The sequence below is a fragment of the Vulpes vulpes genome, chromosome 13 (genome assembly GCF_048418805.1).
Source record: "Vulpes vulpes isolate BD-2025 chromosome 13, VulVul3, whole genome shotgun sequence".
NCBI lineage: Eukaryota > Metazoa > Chordata > Mammalia > Carnivora > Canidae > Vulpes > Vulpes vulpes.
The window spans coordinates 129,517,973-129,534,314 of NC_132792.1; the positions used below are offsets into that span (position 1 = coordinate 129,517,973).

The window sequence follows — 16,342 nt, forward strand, 5'->3', positions numbered from 1 at the left end:
ACTCACTGGTGTTTGCTGGTTTCCTCTGGTGGGCACATTGTACCCCATCCACCAGATCTATCCTTTGCAACTCCCTCCTCCACGTGGCAAACAAAACTCAGCTCCTCCCTTGAATTCATGATAAAACATCAGGCTTTATTCCCCCACCCAGAAGCAACATGATTCGTGGTGGGAGTGGCTGCGTGGGGTCAAAGCACAGCTCTGGTGTGTGCTAGCCACATACCGCTGCCTCAGTTCACCACCTGCCAAATGAGGACACCGGTAAAAGCGCCGCAGGATTAGTTGACCTAATACACGGGAACAGCACATGAAGCAAGTTCCTCTTGACAAGTGTTAGCTGTTCGTGCAGTTTGTGTTACTTTACTAAACCAGTCATGCGGCCATCAGCCCTAGAAAGGTGTGAGTTCTCTGAGCACAGCAGCTGGGACGTACCACCTGCAGCATCTGACGCGTCCTCTGCTTGCTCAAATACTCTTAAGGCGAATTAAGGTGTGGCTGTTCTCTGAATTTTCTTTCTATCTCTGATCATGTTTCTGACAATGAGATATATTGTTAAAACACGCTCTCTTCACCAATAGGAAAATTACTTGAATTTCTCTCATTAGATTTAATCCTCTCACCCCAACTAGATTCACCTAACAGATACCCTATTATTATTAAGGCAAGTTTGGCAGCCAGAGTCTTAGATCAGTGGGTCACTGTCCTTGTGATCACTGTGGTCCTGGATAATCTCAGCAGAGAAGTAGGAGATACCATTGATCATCCACACAAAGGCACTGAACTTTCCTTTCCCTCCTGAGTGGGGTGCCAGGGTGGGGATCCCAGGTGAAATGGCATCACAGAAAACCCTTGAAGGGGAATCCTTCCAGGTCCTAGGAATCAATCCTGCCACACTAGGGAGGTGAACAACTGAAAGGAAAATCTAGGCATGTTTCTCTTTAAGAAAATTAAACATGTATGTTCATTCTATGAAAATCCAAGAAGTGAAATTTTACACTAATGAAAATAGCTAAATTAGAAAATAAATCCTTACATTACTAAGCAGCACGGGGCCTGGTTGGCTCAGAGGGCTAAGAGTCTGCGTTCACTCGGGTCATAAACCCCGGGTGCTGGAATCGAGCTCCACGTCAGCCTCACTGCTCGATGGGCGGCCTGCTTCTCCCTCTCCACCGCTTGTGTTCTCTTGCACGTTCTCTTATTCTCTCTCAAGTTTTTATTTATTTACTTGAGGGGGATAGGGGAGAGAGAGAGCATAGAGGGCAAGGGAGAAGCAGGCTCTCCACTGAGCAGAGTGTCTGATGCAGGGCTCCATCCCAGGACACAGGGACACTGAACTGACCTGAAGGCAGCCGCTTCACTGACTGAGCCACCCAGACACCCTTAAATAAAATCTTAAAAAAAAAAGAAAGAAAGACAACAACAATTCAACAACAATCTCGTAAGTATATTTTCGGCTCATGGAGGTGATCAGTTTGCCATCATCGGGGCCTCGTGGGCAGGCTGAACTAATGGCACCCCATGGTAGCCTGGTGGTGGCCATTTCAATGTGCCATGCCTCTTCACAGGCACCTAAGACCCAAGTGGCCAGCTCAGGAAGCACCATTTACTTACAACACGGCCACCCGCAGGCCCAGAGGACTGAGCACCAGAGCAAGAATCCAAAAGAATCCTAAAGTCCTTGGTTCAAGTACTGACTCTGCCACTTGCTTGCTATGTGACATTCAGCTGGTTTATTGGTTTCTTAGGCACGCGTTTCCTCCCTGAAAATCTGGAAGTGGACCTAGAATATATCAATCCTCCCCCCAGCAAAAATATCCTGTGATTCAGCCCCATCAGGCCAGCCCCACTGTGATCATAGAAGATCTTCCCAAAGAGGCTCCATGTACTGTTCCTGTCACTGAAGGTAAAATTCACTGGCAGCATTCCAGTTCTCACCCCGACCTAATTATGATATTATCACAAGTCACTTCTTTTTTATTTAAACTTCTTTTTAAAAGATTTTATTTATTTTTTTTGTGAGAGGGAGAAAGAGTGCGAACAGGGGTAGACGGAGAAGCAGGCTCTCACGAGCAGGGAGTCTGACTTGGGGCTCCATCCCAGGATCCTGGGATCATGACCTGAGCCGAAGGTAGACGCTTAACTGAGTGAGCCCATCCAGGCACCCCCATAAGCCGCTCCTGATTACAAGGTAGTTACACAAAGTGAGAAGTGTATTCTCAATGACTTCGCAAAATTAATTTCTCATAGGAATAAGTGTGAAATTAGGGTCACATTATTTTTAATAGTGCACACGAATTGAAACATTTTTATTGCATTATTTTGAGTTTGCATAATTCAAAATCCTATTACGTGTGACTTGAGTATTCTCTCTGATTTTTTAAACCTTCAGGAGAGGGAATGGAGGTGGTAGGTGAGATAGGTGATGACACAAGGCCAGACTTGATGGAGAAAGACCAGGGGTTTGAAGGGATCCGGCCAGAGGAACATCCAGGACCATAGAGAGGATGCCGCAGAGATGACCCAGGAGCACAATCTTGGCTTCCTTGGGTGATCACTCTGTACTGAATTTGAGATGAATGGCCAATTTGGAAGTTAGATTTCTTCTTCTTTTTTTTTTTTTTAATTAAAATCACTCCCAGCTTGAATGCTGCTAAAAAATGTTCAACCCCCAAATTAAAAATGCCCTAATAGCAACAACCTCCCCTTGGCCTTTGGCACAGAGGAGCCATTTTGTGCTCTTCAGGAAGGCTGACAGGAATTTTCTGAGGACACTACGGTCTAAAAACAAACCAGGATTAGATCAATTTCAAGTCTGAGACTTTGTGTTTAGAACCATAGCTAGAAGCTAAAACATGTGTTTTTTCTAAACCAGTGAAATCAAGAAATAGCCATGAAGATTAAAAAAAATAAAATAAAAACAACTGTTCTCTAAATCTTCCCTTCCATGTCCTCCTGGCTGGTCCCTTTAGATTGCAGGAGTTTGTGATTATAACTTTATTCACAACCCATTTCTGGTTTTCAAGTAGCTCCCTCTCCAAGATGAGATTACAAAGCTTTGAAAATTAGAGGCCCTCCTCCCCTCACCCCAAAGAGCTATCCTTGATGAGGTCCTCTGTTGAAACGGAAGGAATTTGCTTTATAGCAGCCTCCCTTGTGGAATTATGTATGGGGACATTTAACAATACAGCATTTGCAATGGGCAGGTGAGAGCTGGCCAAGTTTTTAAAGGGGATTTCACAGACCAGGTCAGCAGGGAGGTGGATGGGTGAGCTGCAGCGGATACAATTATTTGACTTTCTGAGCTGTTCTTTTGAAGCCTCTACACTTAATAGAAAGAAAAAGAATAATCCTCTTTGCCAACCTTTTGTAGCTCAATCTTTATTGTTCCCAGTAAAGTCCAAAGAAAATGGACAAGATTCATTTTGTCCAGAAAGCATTTGTGTATTTCATATAGGTCTGAGCTTTGAAGCATTGATAGTTAAGTGGGAGAAAAGACAAAGATTTCTCTCTAATCTGAGGAAATCAGAGGGAGAATTTCTGAAACTCTCTGGCCTAACTCAAAACAGTGCTGGGTGGTATCTCCAGACATACACCTCCTTTGCTACAAAACTCAGCATGGAAATTAGCACAGGCTTACAAAATGATGAAAATTAGGCCAGACTGTAACAAAGCAAGCCTGTAGGCAAATTAAGACTTTTTCAAAAAATCTGAGAACATGGTTTATAGGACCAGGGAACCTTTCTTTTACTTACAGGCTCTTAATCACTCAACAGGCATCTCTAAGACACTGGCCTGGTCAATGGATCTGCTTGGACAACCATCTGCAAACCATCATTGTTTGACTTGGGGTACATGAGAGGTACTTGGTTAATATTTACTCACTGATACATCCAGTAGCTGATCAGACGGTTTGAATAATTGGATATTAGAAATAACTATCGGTCTGGCAATACCAACTCTCAGTGGCCAAAGTAGGTCACCAGGAACCATGTAATTCGGTTGCTCGCTATTCTATTCTCAGGGCAGAAATGAAGAAATGCGTCACATGCATTTTGACTATTTTAGTCAGAACTCATAAGATGGCCACTGTGGAAAGAACTGGTGAGAATTTGAGGAGCTGATAACATTTTCTGCTGATGGGAAAGTGTTCCTGAAACTATCTGTGTGTTGAACCTCCTCTTTGAGAAAGGCTCACCATAGGGAACTATTGGTGTTGGGTTTTTATACTGAGTTCTGAGAACAACAAACTTTCCAACTTCTTTTGTCACCTTAATGCTGATAACAATGTCAACAGTGGGCCCTTCCCCGGAGAGCCACACGCATCTGGGCTTGATTTTAAGGGGACAGCTAGGGATTTCTACAGGCGGCAGTGAGGTAGGGTCAGTATTCTTAGTAGAGACAGCTGGAAGAAAGGTAGAATGAAGGACAGACAGCAGGCTCCATTGGGAGACAGGAAAGTTCTGAGGGAAGTTGAGGGACCTGGAGATTCTGCAGCTATAAGGAGGCTACTCCCACCTCTCCAAGGTCCTAGGGATTCTAGTTTGAATAGGTTTTCTTATCTCCCTTCTTCATAGAATCCCTAGAATGTACCCAGCAGCATCTCAGCCCTACTGTTCACTTTCCCAGATAGCCAGCTATGAGTTGAACCAACGTTTGCCCTTCTTTCTTCAGAGCTGTCCTGCTGCCACCAACCTCCTTTTTTTTTTTTAAGATTTTATTTATTTAGTCACAAGAGACAAAGAGAGAGAGAGGCAGAGACACAGGCAGAGGGAGAAGCAGGCTCCATGCAGGGAGCCCGACGTGGGACTTGATCCCGGGACTCCAGGATCACGCCCTGGGCCGAAGGCAGGTGCCAAACTGCTGAACCACCCAGGGATCCCCCACCGACCTCTTAAATACACATTCCATACACACAACACCACTCAGTGATGCTCACCAAAACATGTATCTGCAGACACAAGACATGTCCATCAGTATGCAGACGAGCACGTACACACGCTAGGCACAGCAGTGTGTGAACACTGGATGTCAATGCATGAGTACACATCCACACACACTGGAACACACCAAAACATGTACACAAACACACAGCGTCCCACATGAGCATGTGCACACTAGGGCACAGACATCTGGACCCCCACCAGAGCACATGGGTAAGCACACACTGGCACGTGTGTTTGCCAGCACCCACCCTGAGCTATTAACCGCAGGACTGGGCTTGGCCACAGGCTATGTCCACAGTGGATTCACTTGGCTCAGCTGCCTTCTCCCTGGAGCAGGTTGCTCTGGCCATTCTGCCTCCTGTGACAACAGGTCGCAACCTCCACCCTCACCCCCAGGCTGTCTTTTCTATTCTTTCCCCTGTAACACCTCTTCTCTCCAATTCTCCATCATCCCTCTCAGCCCACATGATGAAAGGGCAGTTCTAACTGAGGGCCATCATTCACGTTATGTCTTAGAACCAGTACAGCATCCCATGGAAGGGACCTGGGGAAACACAGAAGCACACAGCTGAGTTCCTAGTATCTACAGCAAGAGAGAGAAGTAGGAATTCATCCTATCCCAAATGGTGGTTGCATTCTGGGTTGTCCTTCCCAACCTCAAAGTTTGCAAACCCACTCTTAACCCAGTGCCCTACAAATGTCCCGCAGAAGCTCATGAGCACTTCACAGGCAACTTTGAGAAGGTGACAGATATTCACACATTTGGTTCTTTAGTGCTTCACGTAGTTTGTTCTGCATCGGATTTCTTATCTTGGTTTGTTTTGTGCCAGTCAAGAGCAAAAGGGTTTGCCTTCCCTGAGCTCAGATCAAGCAGATGCATGTGGACTCAAGCTAAGAGCTGGCAAAAATAATTGAAAGCTGATTACAGACATTTGACATTCAAAGGCAATTCTCCTACTCCTTCAGGATTTCGTAAACAAACAAATAAACCTCAACTCTGTGTGTAACAGTTCACCGTTCCTTTAGAAAACCTCACACATACAAAATTTTACACGCTGTATGAAGATACGTTCTTACCAAGCAGATCAATTACAAGCTATTACTTAGAATCAAAACCCCTCAAATATAATTTAATTTAATTTTTCTTTACGCATTTGATTTTCATATACATGTAGGGCAGTGATGGGGATGGGGCACACATGGATTGCACACGGAGGGTGATTCCTCCCAAGACAAGCTCCAAAGTAGATGTATTTATTAACAGTAAAACTAATAATATAGATTTTACCAGATTTGTGGGAAATGTGAATTCAGAATTATAGCAGCACACTGGAGAAAAACATAATTCCATGTTAACAACCAAATATTTCATACTCAGCAGAAAAATTCATATTACATGAGTGAAGATATTCAGCATCAAAATAACTATTTCTTAAAAAATTGAGAGGGAAATAGTAGTCAGTGCTTACTAAGCACAATATCTTCAGAAATCTGCCTCAGAGCTCAGTCACTGGTGCATGATATTGCAAACTGCCTAGCGAAGACCTGGGAGAGAGGCTGCATAGAATATTCGAGAATGTGTACCCTGAACGAGGGATCAGAGAAACTGTGTTTGGGGCCTGGTTCTACTCTTGGGCAAGTCATCAAACTTCTGAGCCTTATTTTCTTTGTTTACAAAAAGAGAATCCTACTATTTATCTGCCACTGGCCACAGGATAGTGAAGAAGATCCAGCAAGTGAGGGAATAGGAAGGCACTTTGTAAATACAAAGGTCTGACTGCGTTAAGAGACGGATAGTTTCTGGACGGTCTCCATCTCTGGTCGGAGGAAGGATCCTGCTTGTCCTTGTTCTAATGCTTTCTATTTATTTTTTTCCCCTTGAGCCTGAAAATTAGTTGCTGAGTAGCACAAATCATAACAGGCAAGCAAAGTGGGCAGTGAACATTCCTAACACTCCCCCCACTGCTAATCGGGCTGCTTCAGACAGCAATCTGCTTCCTCTTCAAGTCAACAAAGTCCTTGGGTGGCCTCCGATAAATCTGCAGCAAATGTACAAGCATAAGGGGCAAGCCAGAAACGTTGGACTACGTCCTTGGATTTTTCACAACAGAGGGTCCTGCTAGAGAGTTACAAATATTGTGATAAGGTGGAAGTCCAGATTTAAAAAAAAGTATTTAGAGCTTCAGGGAATCACGAAATTTAGTTTCCTAATTCTATGAGCCAATATCAGGAGGGTGGGGGCCGATAAGTAAATGTTCTTAAAAACTTCATAATTTCAAGAACACACACAATTCATTTTGTAGGTGAAAGGGATGTTCAGCTCTCTCCTACCTCATCTCACCGATGAGAAACTAGAGCCCAGAGAGCTGTCTGCCCAAGTTTACATTCCAATTCAGCAACAAAAAAAGGAAAAAGATGTTAGGACCAGTGTTTCCAGCTATCGCATTGGGCAAATGATGTTCTTTCTCTTTAGCAGGTTGGGAGACTCAGGACCACATGGTTTTCCAGGTATTCAGGCTACTGAGTTCCAAGCACCTTTTTGGGTGCATCACTTCAGAGTGGCATCTCTGCTCCATCATCCTCTGCAGGAGGTAGACATCGTTACCGCCATCTTACAGAGGAAGAAAGGCTCTGCAGGCCGGCTGCTTCACTTGGTGGAAGGCTGGGGAGGAACCCCCTCCTGAAGCCAGATCTTTCTAGCTCCAAGGCCCTCTCCTTCCTTCCCCGTGGTACTGCTCCAGAGAAGACAGAAGCACTTACAGAGGGTTGGAACCTTAAGAATAAAATTGTCTTTCCTCAACTGAACTTTTTTCAACACAGGCCTAAAGTATCCTGCGAAATGTTTTTTACTTTAACCTATTCTTTTAATTGTCAATCCTGGAGACATTAGCCCAAGGACATAATTCAAAAGAAATTTTAGAAGCTACATATGTAAAGATTTTCTCACCGGATTGCCTATAATAACAAAAATCAGAAACAGCCCAAATGTCCAACGGTAAAGAAGTAGGAAAATACGATGCATGAACTATGGAAGCTTACATAGTAATTAAAACCAATTGTGAAAGCTCAGCATAAAAAAATGCTTACAATGGATTACTAAGAAAAAACAGCACATGGAAATGCTTTTATAATGGCAACTACATAAGATATGTATACAGTTATAAAAACTATTGGAATGGAACACAAGGAAATAAAAATAACAAGTTATTGGGTTAGCTTGTCAGATTATGGATTTAAAAAAATCTATAACTTCCTCAAATGAGTTTATGATATTTTTATTAAAACACCTCAAATTAAGAGAGGGGAAAATAGTGATAGCTACTTGGAACATTTAGTTAGTAACCTAGACCAAATCAGACCACATTGGTTAGGCAATCTGCCTTTTTATTCTTCCCATATTTTGAGGGAATTGAATACTGTGAATTTTGCCATAATCCACAAACTTATTCTTCTCCTGGTACCTCTCATTAATTAGGTTTTTTTTTTTAAAGTTTGTTAGTTAACATTCTCCAACTGTTAGCCTTTTTTTATTTTCTGCTTTTTCCCTAGTCTTGAAGCCAAGTCAGAAAAATTAACATTTTTCTTTATTTGCTTATTTATTTTTGAGGTATAATATTATTCAGATCATATGAAATTATCTTATTTGTATGTCCAAAACAAACAAATATTGGAAATTTTATATCAAAAATTTTAATAACAACAGATTTTATCTTAAACCATCCTCACAACTTATTTTGAATTATTTTGTTCACTTAAATTGCCCTGTCCCCTCCACCAGTTTAAGTTCTGTTTTTTCGCTTGGCTTAGATTTAAATGCTAAGTCCTCTAGAGGAAACTTCCAAATAATGCCACTCCAATATATTTCACACTCAATAAACCATTAAAGTTAATTTAATCACATGGAAACATCCAGATTTCTTTCACTCATCCACTATTTAATTCGTTCCACAAGTGTTTATGGTGTGTGGACTCTGCTTCCAGCAGTTCACTAAGCACCGCACACCTCTCTGAGCAAGATTGAGTGGTCTCTTCCCTCAGGGAACATAGACTCACTTTTTCAGGCTGGAAGGAACAGCTAAGTACCACAGGGACTAAATAGTTTGTCTCAACTAATATGTCAAGTGACTAGTTTGATTATTTTTTAACCAAATTGACTGAATGTTTGCTCAAATTGATTAAATCTACCATCAGTTCAGTGTTAATAAGAACTAACGTTGGCTCAAGCAGAGAAGTCTATGTTGAAATATCCCTGCTGTTTATTTAATCCATTAGCTGACCGTAGGTAAATACAGCTCAGGAGAAAAAGGATTCCCAAGGTAGCGTGTTTGGACAGCTCTAATGCAAACCAGTTCCCGAGCGAGGGCCCTAACCCTTCTAAATAAAACACAAGACACGATGTTTGGGGACTCTGGAAAGTAAAAGCGTACATCCAGTAAAAGTTAAATCTAACTTTTTTAAGACGGAGGCAAAAAGAAAAAGAATTAAAAATACATACAACAGTGGTCGTTCACCTAAGCAAGAGCTTCCCAGGACTGGGCAACAGCAGCAGCTTGGTCTCTAAGCCAGCAAGTGTGAGAAATGCCAAGGGAAAAAATTTAAGGAGCTCATCTGGATGAACAGAGCCAGATGACTAGATGTTGGTGAAAATGCCGTTGAAGAAAACCTTGTCCTGGCATTACTTAGAAGTTCCCCTTACATCCAGCTCTGAGCGGTTTAAGCAAAGAGCTGGCATTCTAGAAGTTTGCACTTAAATATCCAGTCACTGAGCACGCACACCAAACATTTAGCTACAAATTCTGGGTGGCCATCCTGACCAGTTGACGACCTGGCAGACTTTGCCTCTCATTTCCCTCCTCTAATTATTTATATTATATATTTTGGAGTATGTTTTCACTTTGGGGGAACATCCCCTACAGAATAAGTTGTCTTAGAAAATAAAAATGGCTATTTCTAAACCTCATCCTGTGGCCTGTCAAAGCTTCGAGCTTTGTTCCCGATTGGGCCCACCGCTCCGCTGGATGACCATGTTCCTGTGCTAGAATGGGTATGCTCAGAACTCAAAAGAAGGACGAGTTGGATTTCAACAGATGGAGAGAATGCCCAGTGCTGTTTACCACACAGTTGAGAGCAAATTAAGAATTCTAACCATGGGTTTCCATTTCCTGTTGCTAGATATTGAGAACAAGAAAACAGACCATGATGTAATAATAGTAATAATTAATACCACTTCCATGTATTGGCTGTCTGCTGTGTATCAAGCATATTATATTCATTTCTCATCTTTACAACTCTGCAAAAAAAGTTATCCTTATTTTAGAGGGGAGAGGTTAAGCAATCTGCCTAAGGTTGCACAGCTAGAAAAGTGGCAACACTGGGATTCCATCTATGATTGACCTGACTTTTGCCACCACATCCAGCTGCCTCCCTAAAAGTAGAGGTGCAAATAAGCCTGGGGACCTGTATTTTCCGAGGTTTTGTGTCACAGCTGTAGGACCTCGCCTCGCAAGACAATGGCCACTGACCACTGGGCGCATTCTTGGCCACTTCGGGGTAGGGAGTTATAGGTACCCAGGAGCTGACGGCTCTCCAGGCAAAAGTGCGCCTGTGCTGTTAAGCACACCACCATTGTCACTTTCAGCCCCAGATCCCGGTGACCATCTAGGCAGACTCTCACCCAGGGACACCTCCTCATGTAGACAAACTGGATCACTATTTGCTTTGATCCTCATAATCTGGGCATTTCCATAAAGGCAAATGGAAAAATCTTAGTAAAAAGTGGATTTTTAGGGGCACCTAGGTGGCTCAGCAGTTGAGCATCTGCCTTTGGCTTAGGTCGTGATCCTGGGGTCCTGGGATCAAATTCCGCATCAGGCTCCCTGCAGTGAGCCTTCTTCTCCCTCTGCCTGTCTCTGCTTCTCTCTGTGTGTCTCTCATGAATAAATAAATAAATAATTTTAAAGTGGATTTTTATAAAGAGTTTGGGATATGGGTGACTTAATTGAGGAAGAAAAGAGAGAATACCTCAACTCAAATTCTATCTTCACCCAGTGAAGTCGTAAAGGCCACATGGTGCCATTTGCAGCCCTTGGGGTTAAAGGCTCAAGTCTCCCTTTACCTCGCTTCAGCTGGGTGAGATGCTTGGAAGAACTTTCATCTAGGAGCCTTATCTAAGAGAAGCTGAAATGTCCCTCTCCACCCTAGCAAAGCAAGGATCACAGAAAGATGAAAAATCCAGTCAATCTAACGTTTTCCTCGTGTGTGCCAAGTGTGGAAAGGGGCACAGCCCCCATCTAGTCTGCTTGGTGGGGCTTTTGTTTGCCACTCTCAGCAGCCACCACCACCCAAGCAGCTTTTCCTTTTTCTCTTCTGACTCTACTTTGCTGCTACCTCGGCCCCCAGGCCAACGCAAATGGACTGGTGAGGAAACTCTGTGTAGCGGAATTATCTCCATGGCCTGAAGCCCAGGGTCTGAAGCAGCTACCGTCAGCTGTTGCCCTGAAATCACTGAATTCACAGGCTATGTGGCCCTCTTGTCCCCTGCACACAGGATGGGCTGCTCAGGGTTTGCAATGGAGTCCTCACCCCACAGCACCATGTGACTCATAACCAACAAGGCTTTTCTGAGAAGAAAGCTGTGATCTTACAGAAAACCCCACGATTATTTAGTCCTCAGAAACCCTGAGGCACCAAGCTGAGGCTGTGCCATGTTCCCTGGCAGGAGCAAAAACTGACAGTGGCCTCTCCTGCCCTCCTACCATTGTTGCTAAACGCTCTCCCCCGACCCCGAGGTAACCTGTGAGGTGGAGGAAGGTCATTTATTTGTGACCACCCTCCCTTCCTTTTTTTTTAGATTCAAATACAGCTGGTCCTGTTTCCTATAAAAATGCCATGGCACCAATCCCCCGAGACAGCCTGTTTTGTTTCGAATGATCTTACTACGTGGCCTAGAAAACATGGTAGGAGTGAAAGGATTCTAGAAAAGCCAGGTTCCCGTGAACTAAAACAAGATGAGGAGTGAGTTCTCCTGCTGGTTGGGTGTTCCTCACGGTGGTGACTTAACAGATCACATCTTCTCATCTGTCCCTACATTCTGTCAGTATCTCTAGCTTTTTGGCCTTGGATAGAGAGCTGCTTGCAGTGAGGGGCAGTAGGTGAGTCACTAACCTGATGGGTGTGTCACAGGGAAGCCTTTGGCTGTGGGGTGCAGAGTAGCCATGACAGAGCTGTTACTAGACATGGACCTCAAGGAAGACCCCTTCCCTCCTTCTTTGACGCCGCTGCTTAGTCCCTGCCCCATCCAGGTGCTTCCAGTCAGCCATGATCACAGTTGTGACCCTGACGGACCAACAAGAGAAGTGTTCTTTTGGTAAAGGAAGAAGGAAAGGGGCAATGATGGTGTCAGCAAGGGGGTGAAAGAAGATGCCAAGAGAAAGATGGCCTGGCTGACAGTTTCTCATCCCACCAGTCATCTGTGAGATACTCCCTTTCCTTTTCTCCACACTGGGCTGCCCCAGCTGCTCTTCTGCCTCCTTCCACCCCATCCTCCCCCTCCACGCACTTCCTTCTCTCCTTTTATCACTGGAAAACCCTGTACTTAGGGAGGTGTGTGCTCAAGCATCTGGCTCTGAACCCAGGCCCAGCTTGGCTGTAATGAGTAGATGCCGGCATCGAGCAGGGTCCTCTCTGCTCTGCCGCCCCTTGATCTGGGGAGAACAGGATTCAACAGAGACACCAGCCCCTCACAACCCCTCCTCTTGCCCCACACACATGCACAATGACTTTCTTAAAGCTCCTTGCCGTCAACATGTTGGGCCTTACCTGTCACCGGGAGCTGTGCCTGCAGCAGGGCCACGATAACCAGCACCTTCCACATCATCTTGTCCTTTCCCCCAGGATGATGCCAGGATGCCAAGGCTGTGGCAGCCATGGCTGGGACACAGAAGAGAAAAGGAGGCTGCCGCCTTTGTTCTGCTCCTGCCTCCTCAGGAAGTGGAGGACTGTGGGGCTGGTGAGAAGATAGACACCTGCCAACAGGGCCAAGAAGCTCACACTCCCCCTTTCGGTTCATCGGCAGGAAGCTCTGGAGGTTTGAGGGTTTGAGGCGTGTGTGTATCTAAATTTTTGCTTTTTCTCTCATGCAAACATTGCTTTACTCTCCTTTTATCCTAATTGTTGTCAAATTATCCCTAATTCCTGTCTTGACTGGTGACTTTAGGCCCTGGGCAAGTAGGTGTTCATGATGCACATAAGGCTATTTGCCATTTTCCTAGACTGAGACATTTTTCTGGAGGTTGGTGAGATGGCAGGGCTCTGGATCCAGAGTCAGGATGAACACAGAGGCAGAATACCTGGGCTTTCATGCCACTCTCTGCCACCTATGCACTGTGTGGCCTTGACAAAGTCACTCAGCATCTCGAGGTGTCAGCGTCCTTCCCTGTAAAGCAAGTAGCTTGGGTAGACCAGAGGCTGCAGATCAAAACTTGGCCTGAATGGAATTACCTAGTATTTCAAATGCTTTTTTGGATTGTCAATATTAAAACACTGGAGTAATTTACAATAATAAGATAAATAACTAGAAATAAATGTTGCTGAAGAATGCAAAAGACCTGAGTACATGGAAAAGCCTATGGTCTTTGATAATCTTAAGAGGACCACCATTGTAAACTAATCAACCCATCGCACTAAAAATACCAACACATAAATACAATTCAACAATCAGAAAACCATTGTCCTCAAAATTAGCCAAAGATCAAAATAGATATTTCTCCAAAGAAGATGGACACATGAAAAGATGCTCAACAACACTAATCATCAGGAAGTTGCAAATTAAAACCACAATGAGATATCACCTCACACCTGTCAGAATGGCTAAAATTAAAAACACAAGAAACAAGTGTTGGCAAGGATGTGAAGAAAAAGGAACAACACTTGTGCACTGTTGGTGGGAATGTAAATTGGTGCAGCTTCTGTGGAAAACGTTATGGATGTCCCTCAAAAAATTAAAAATAGAATTACCATATGATTCAGTAATTCCACTACTGGGTATTTACCCAAAGAAAACTAAAACACTAATTTAAAGAGATATATACATCCCTATGTTTATTGTAGCAGTATTTACAGTAGCCAAGATAGGAAGCAACCCAGGTATCCACCTATTAGGTGAATGGATAAAGAAGATGTGGTATATAATGGAATATTACTCAGCCATAAAAAAATGAGATCTTGGGCAGCCCGGGTGGCTCAGCAGTTGAGCATCGCCTTCAGCCCAGGGCGTGATCCTGGAGACCTGGGATTGAGTCCCACATCAGGCTCCCTGCATGGAGCCTGCTTCTCCCTCTGCCTGTGTCTGCCTCTCTCTCTCTCTCCTCTCTGTGTATTCTCATGAATAAATAAATATTTTAAAAAATGAGATATTGCCATTTGCAATAACATGGGTGGACCTAGAGGGTATTATGCTAAGGGAAATAAGTCAGACAGAGAAAGATAAATACCACATGATTTCACTCAAATGTGGAACTTATGAAACAAAACAAATGGACAAATGAAGAGAAAAAGAGAGAAGCCGAGTCTTTGATACAGAGAAAAAACTGGTGGTTGCAAGAGATGAGGTGAATGGGGGGATGGGTAAGACGAAAAAAGAAAGAAAAAAATCTATAGTGAGATACTACTTCATACCCCCTGGGGTGACTAAAATAAAAAAGATAGACGATTAGTGTTGGCGAGGAGGTAGAGAAATTGGAACCCTTATATGCTGCTGGTGAAAATGTCAAATGATGAAGCCCTTACAGAAAACAGTTTGAGGGGCACCAGGGTGGCTCAGTCATTTGAGCGTCTGACTCTTGATATCGGCTCAGGTCTTGATCTCACAGTCATGAGTTCAAGCCCATGTTGGGCTCCATGCCTACTTAAAAAAAAAGAAAAAGACTAAAGAAAAGAAAAAGAAAATGGTTTAACAGTTCCTCAAAAAGTTAAACAGAATTATCATATGATCCAGCAATTCGACCTCTAGCCATATACCCAAGAGAATTGAAAACATATCCACACAAAGACTCCTATCTGAATGTTCATTGTAGCATTATTCATAATATCCCTACACTGGAAACCAGCCAACTGAGGAATAGTAAACAAACGTGGTATATCCCCAAAATGGAATATGATTCAAGCATAAAAAGGGATGAAGTATTATTACGTGTTACAACATGGATAGACCTTGAAAACATTCTGTTAAGTGAAAGAAGCCAAACAAAAGAACATGCATTGTAGACAGAAAGTAGATTAGTGGTTGCCAGGAGATGGGGAAGTGGTGAAATTCAAAATAACTGCTTATAGGTAAGAGGTTTCTTTTGGGGATGACAGAAACATTCTAGCATTAAATGGTGGTGATAGTGTAGACACAATGAACATAGCAAAAATCATTGAGATTACGCTTTACAATGCTGAATTTTATGTTATGTGAAATCTATCTTTAAACAAAAAATAATGCAAAAACAAACAATATTGATTCTGTGCTTGCAAGTAATTTCTCACTGTCTGTGGCTTCCATTTTCTTAATGGTATTTTTAAATGAAAATGTTTTAATTGGGCATCCCGGGTGGCTCAGTGGTTTAGCACTGCCTTCATCCCAGGGCGTGATCCTGGAAACCCGGGACCAAGTCCCACGTCAGGCTCCCTGCATGGAACCTGCTTCTCCCTCTGCCTATGTCTCTGCCTCTCACTCTCTCTGTGTCTCTCCTGAATAAATAAATAAATAAATAAATAAATAAATAAATAAATAAATAAATAAATAAAATCTTAAAAAAAGAAAATGTTTTAATTGTGTTGATATCCAATTTATCCATTTTTTGCTTATGGTTTGTGCTTCTTATATTCTATACCATTCATTGGGCATTTTTATCATGAAAAAATATTGTGTTTTGTTGAAAGCTTTTTTCTGCATCTATTGAGATGATTTTATGACTTTTATCTTTTATTCTATTAATGTGGTGTTTTGTATTAATGGATTTGCATGTGTCAAACCACCCTTGCATCCCAGGGATAAACTCCAATTGATTATGATGCATGGTTCTTTTAAGAGCTGTTGAATTTGGTTAGTTAATACTTTTTTAAAGATTTTATTTATTTATTTATTCGTGAGAGGCACAGATAGAGAGGCAGAGACATAGGCAGAAGGAGTAGCAGGCTCCATGCAGGGAGCCCGATGTGGGACTTGGTCCTGGGATTCCAGGATCATGCCCTGAGCAAAAGGCAGACCTTTAACCATTGAGTCACCCAGGCATTCCGGTTGGTTAATATTTTTATTGAAAATTTTAAAAAAATTTTTGAGATATATGAAAGTAATATAACACTTTATGTTAACCATACTGGAATTAAAACCAAAACCTCATTTAAAAAAAAGAAAG

General features: G+C 42.9%; 1 protein-coding gene across 1 annotated transcript in view; it reads right to left on the bottom strand.

Annotated features, from left to right (window-relative positions):
* Positions 1-12,994, bottom strand: part of CD247 (CD247 molecule) — a 74,124-nt gene extending 61,130 nt beyond the window's left edge. The window contains exon 1 of the mRNA XM_072732920.1: positions 12,762-12,994. Within this exon, the coding sequence (XP_072589021.1) occupies positions 12,762-12,870 (109 nt within the window). The 5' untranslated portion in view covers positions 12,871-12,994. The remainder of the gene's footprint in view (positions 1-12,761) is intronic.
* Positions 12,995-16,342: the final 3,348 nt, after the last annotated feature.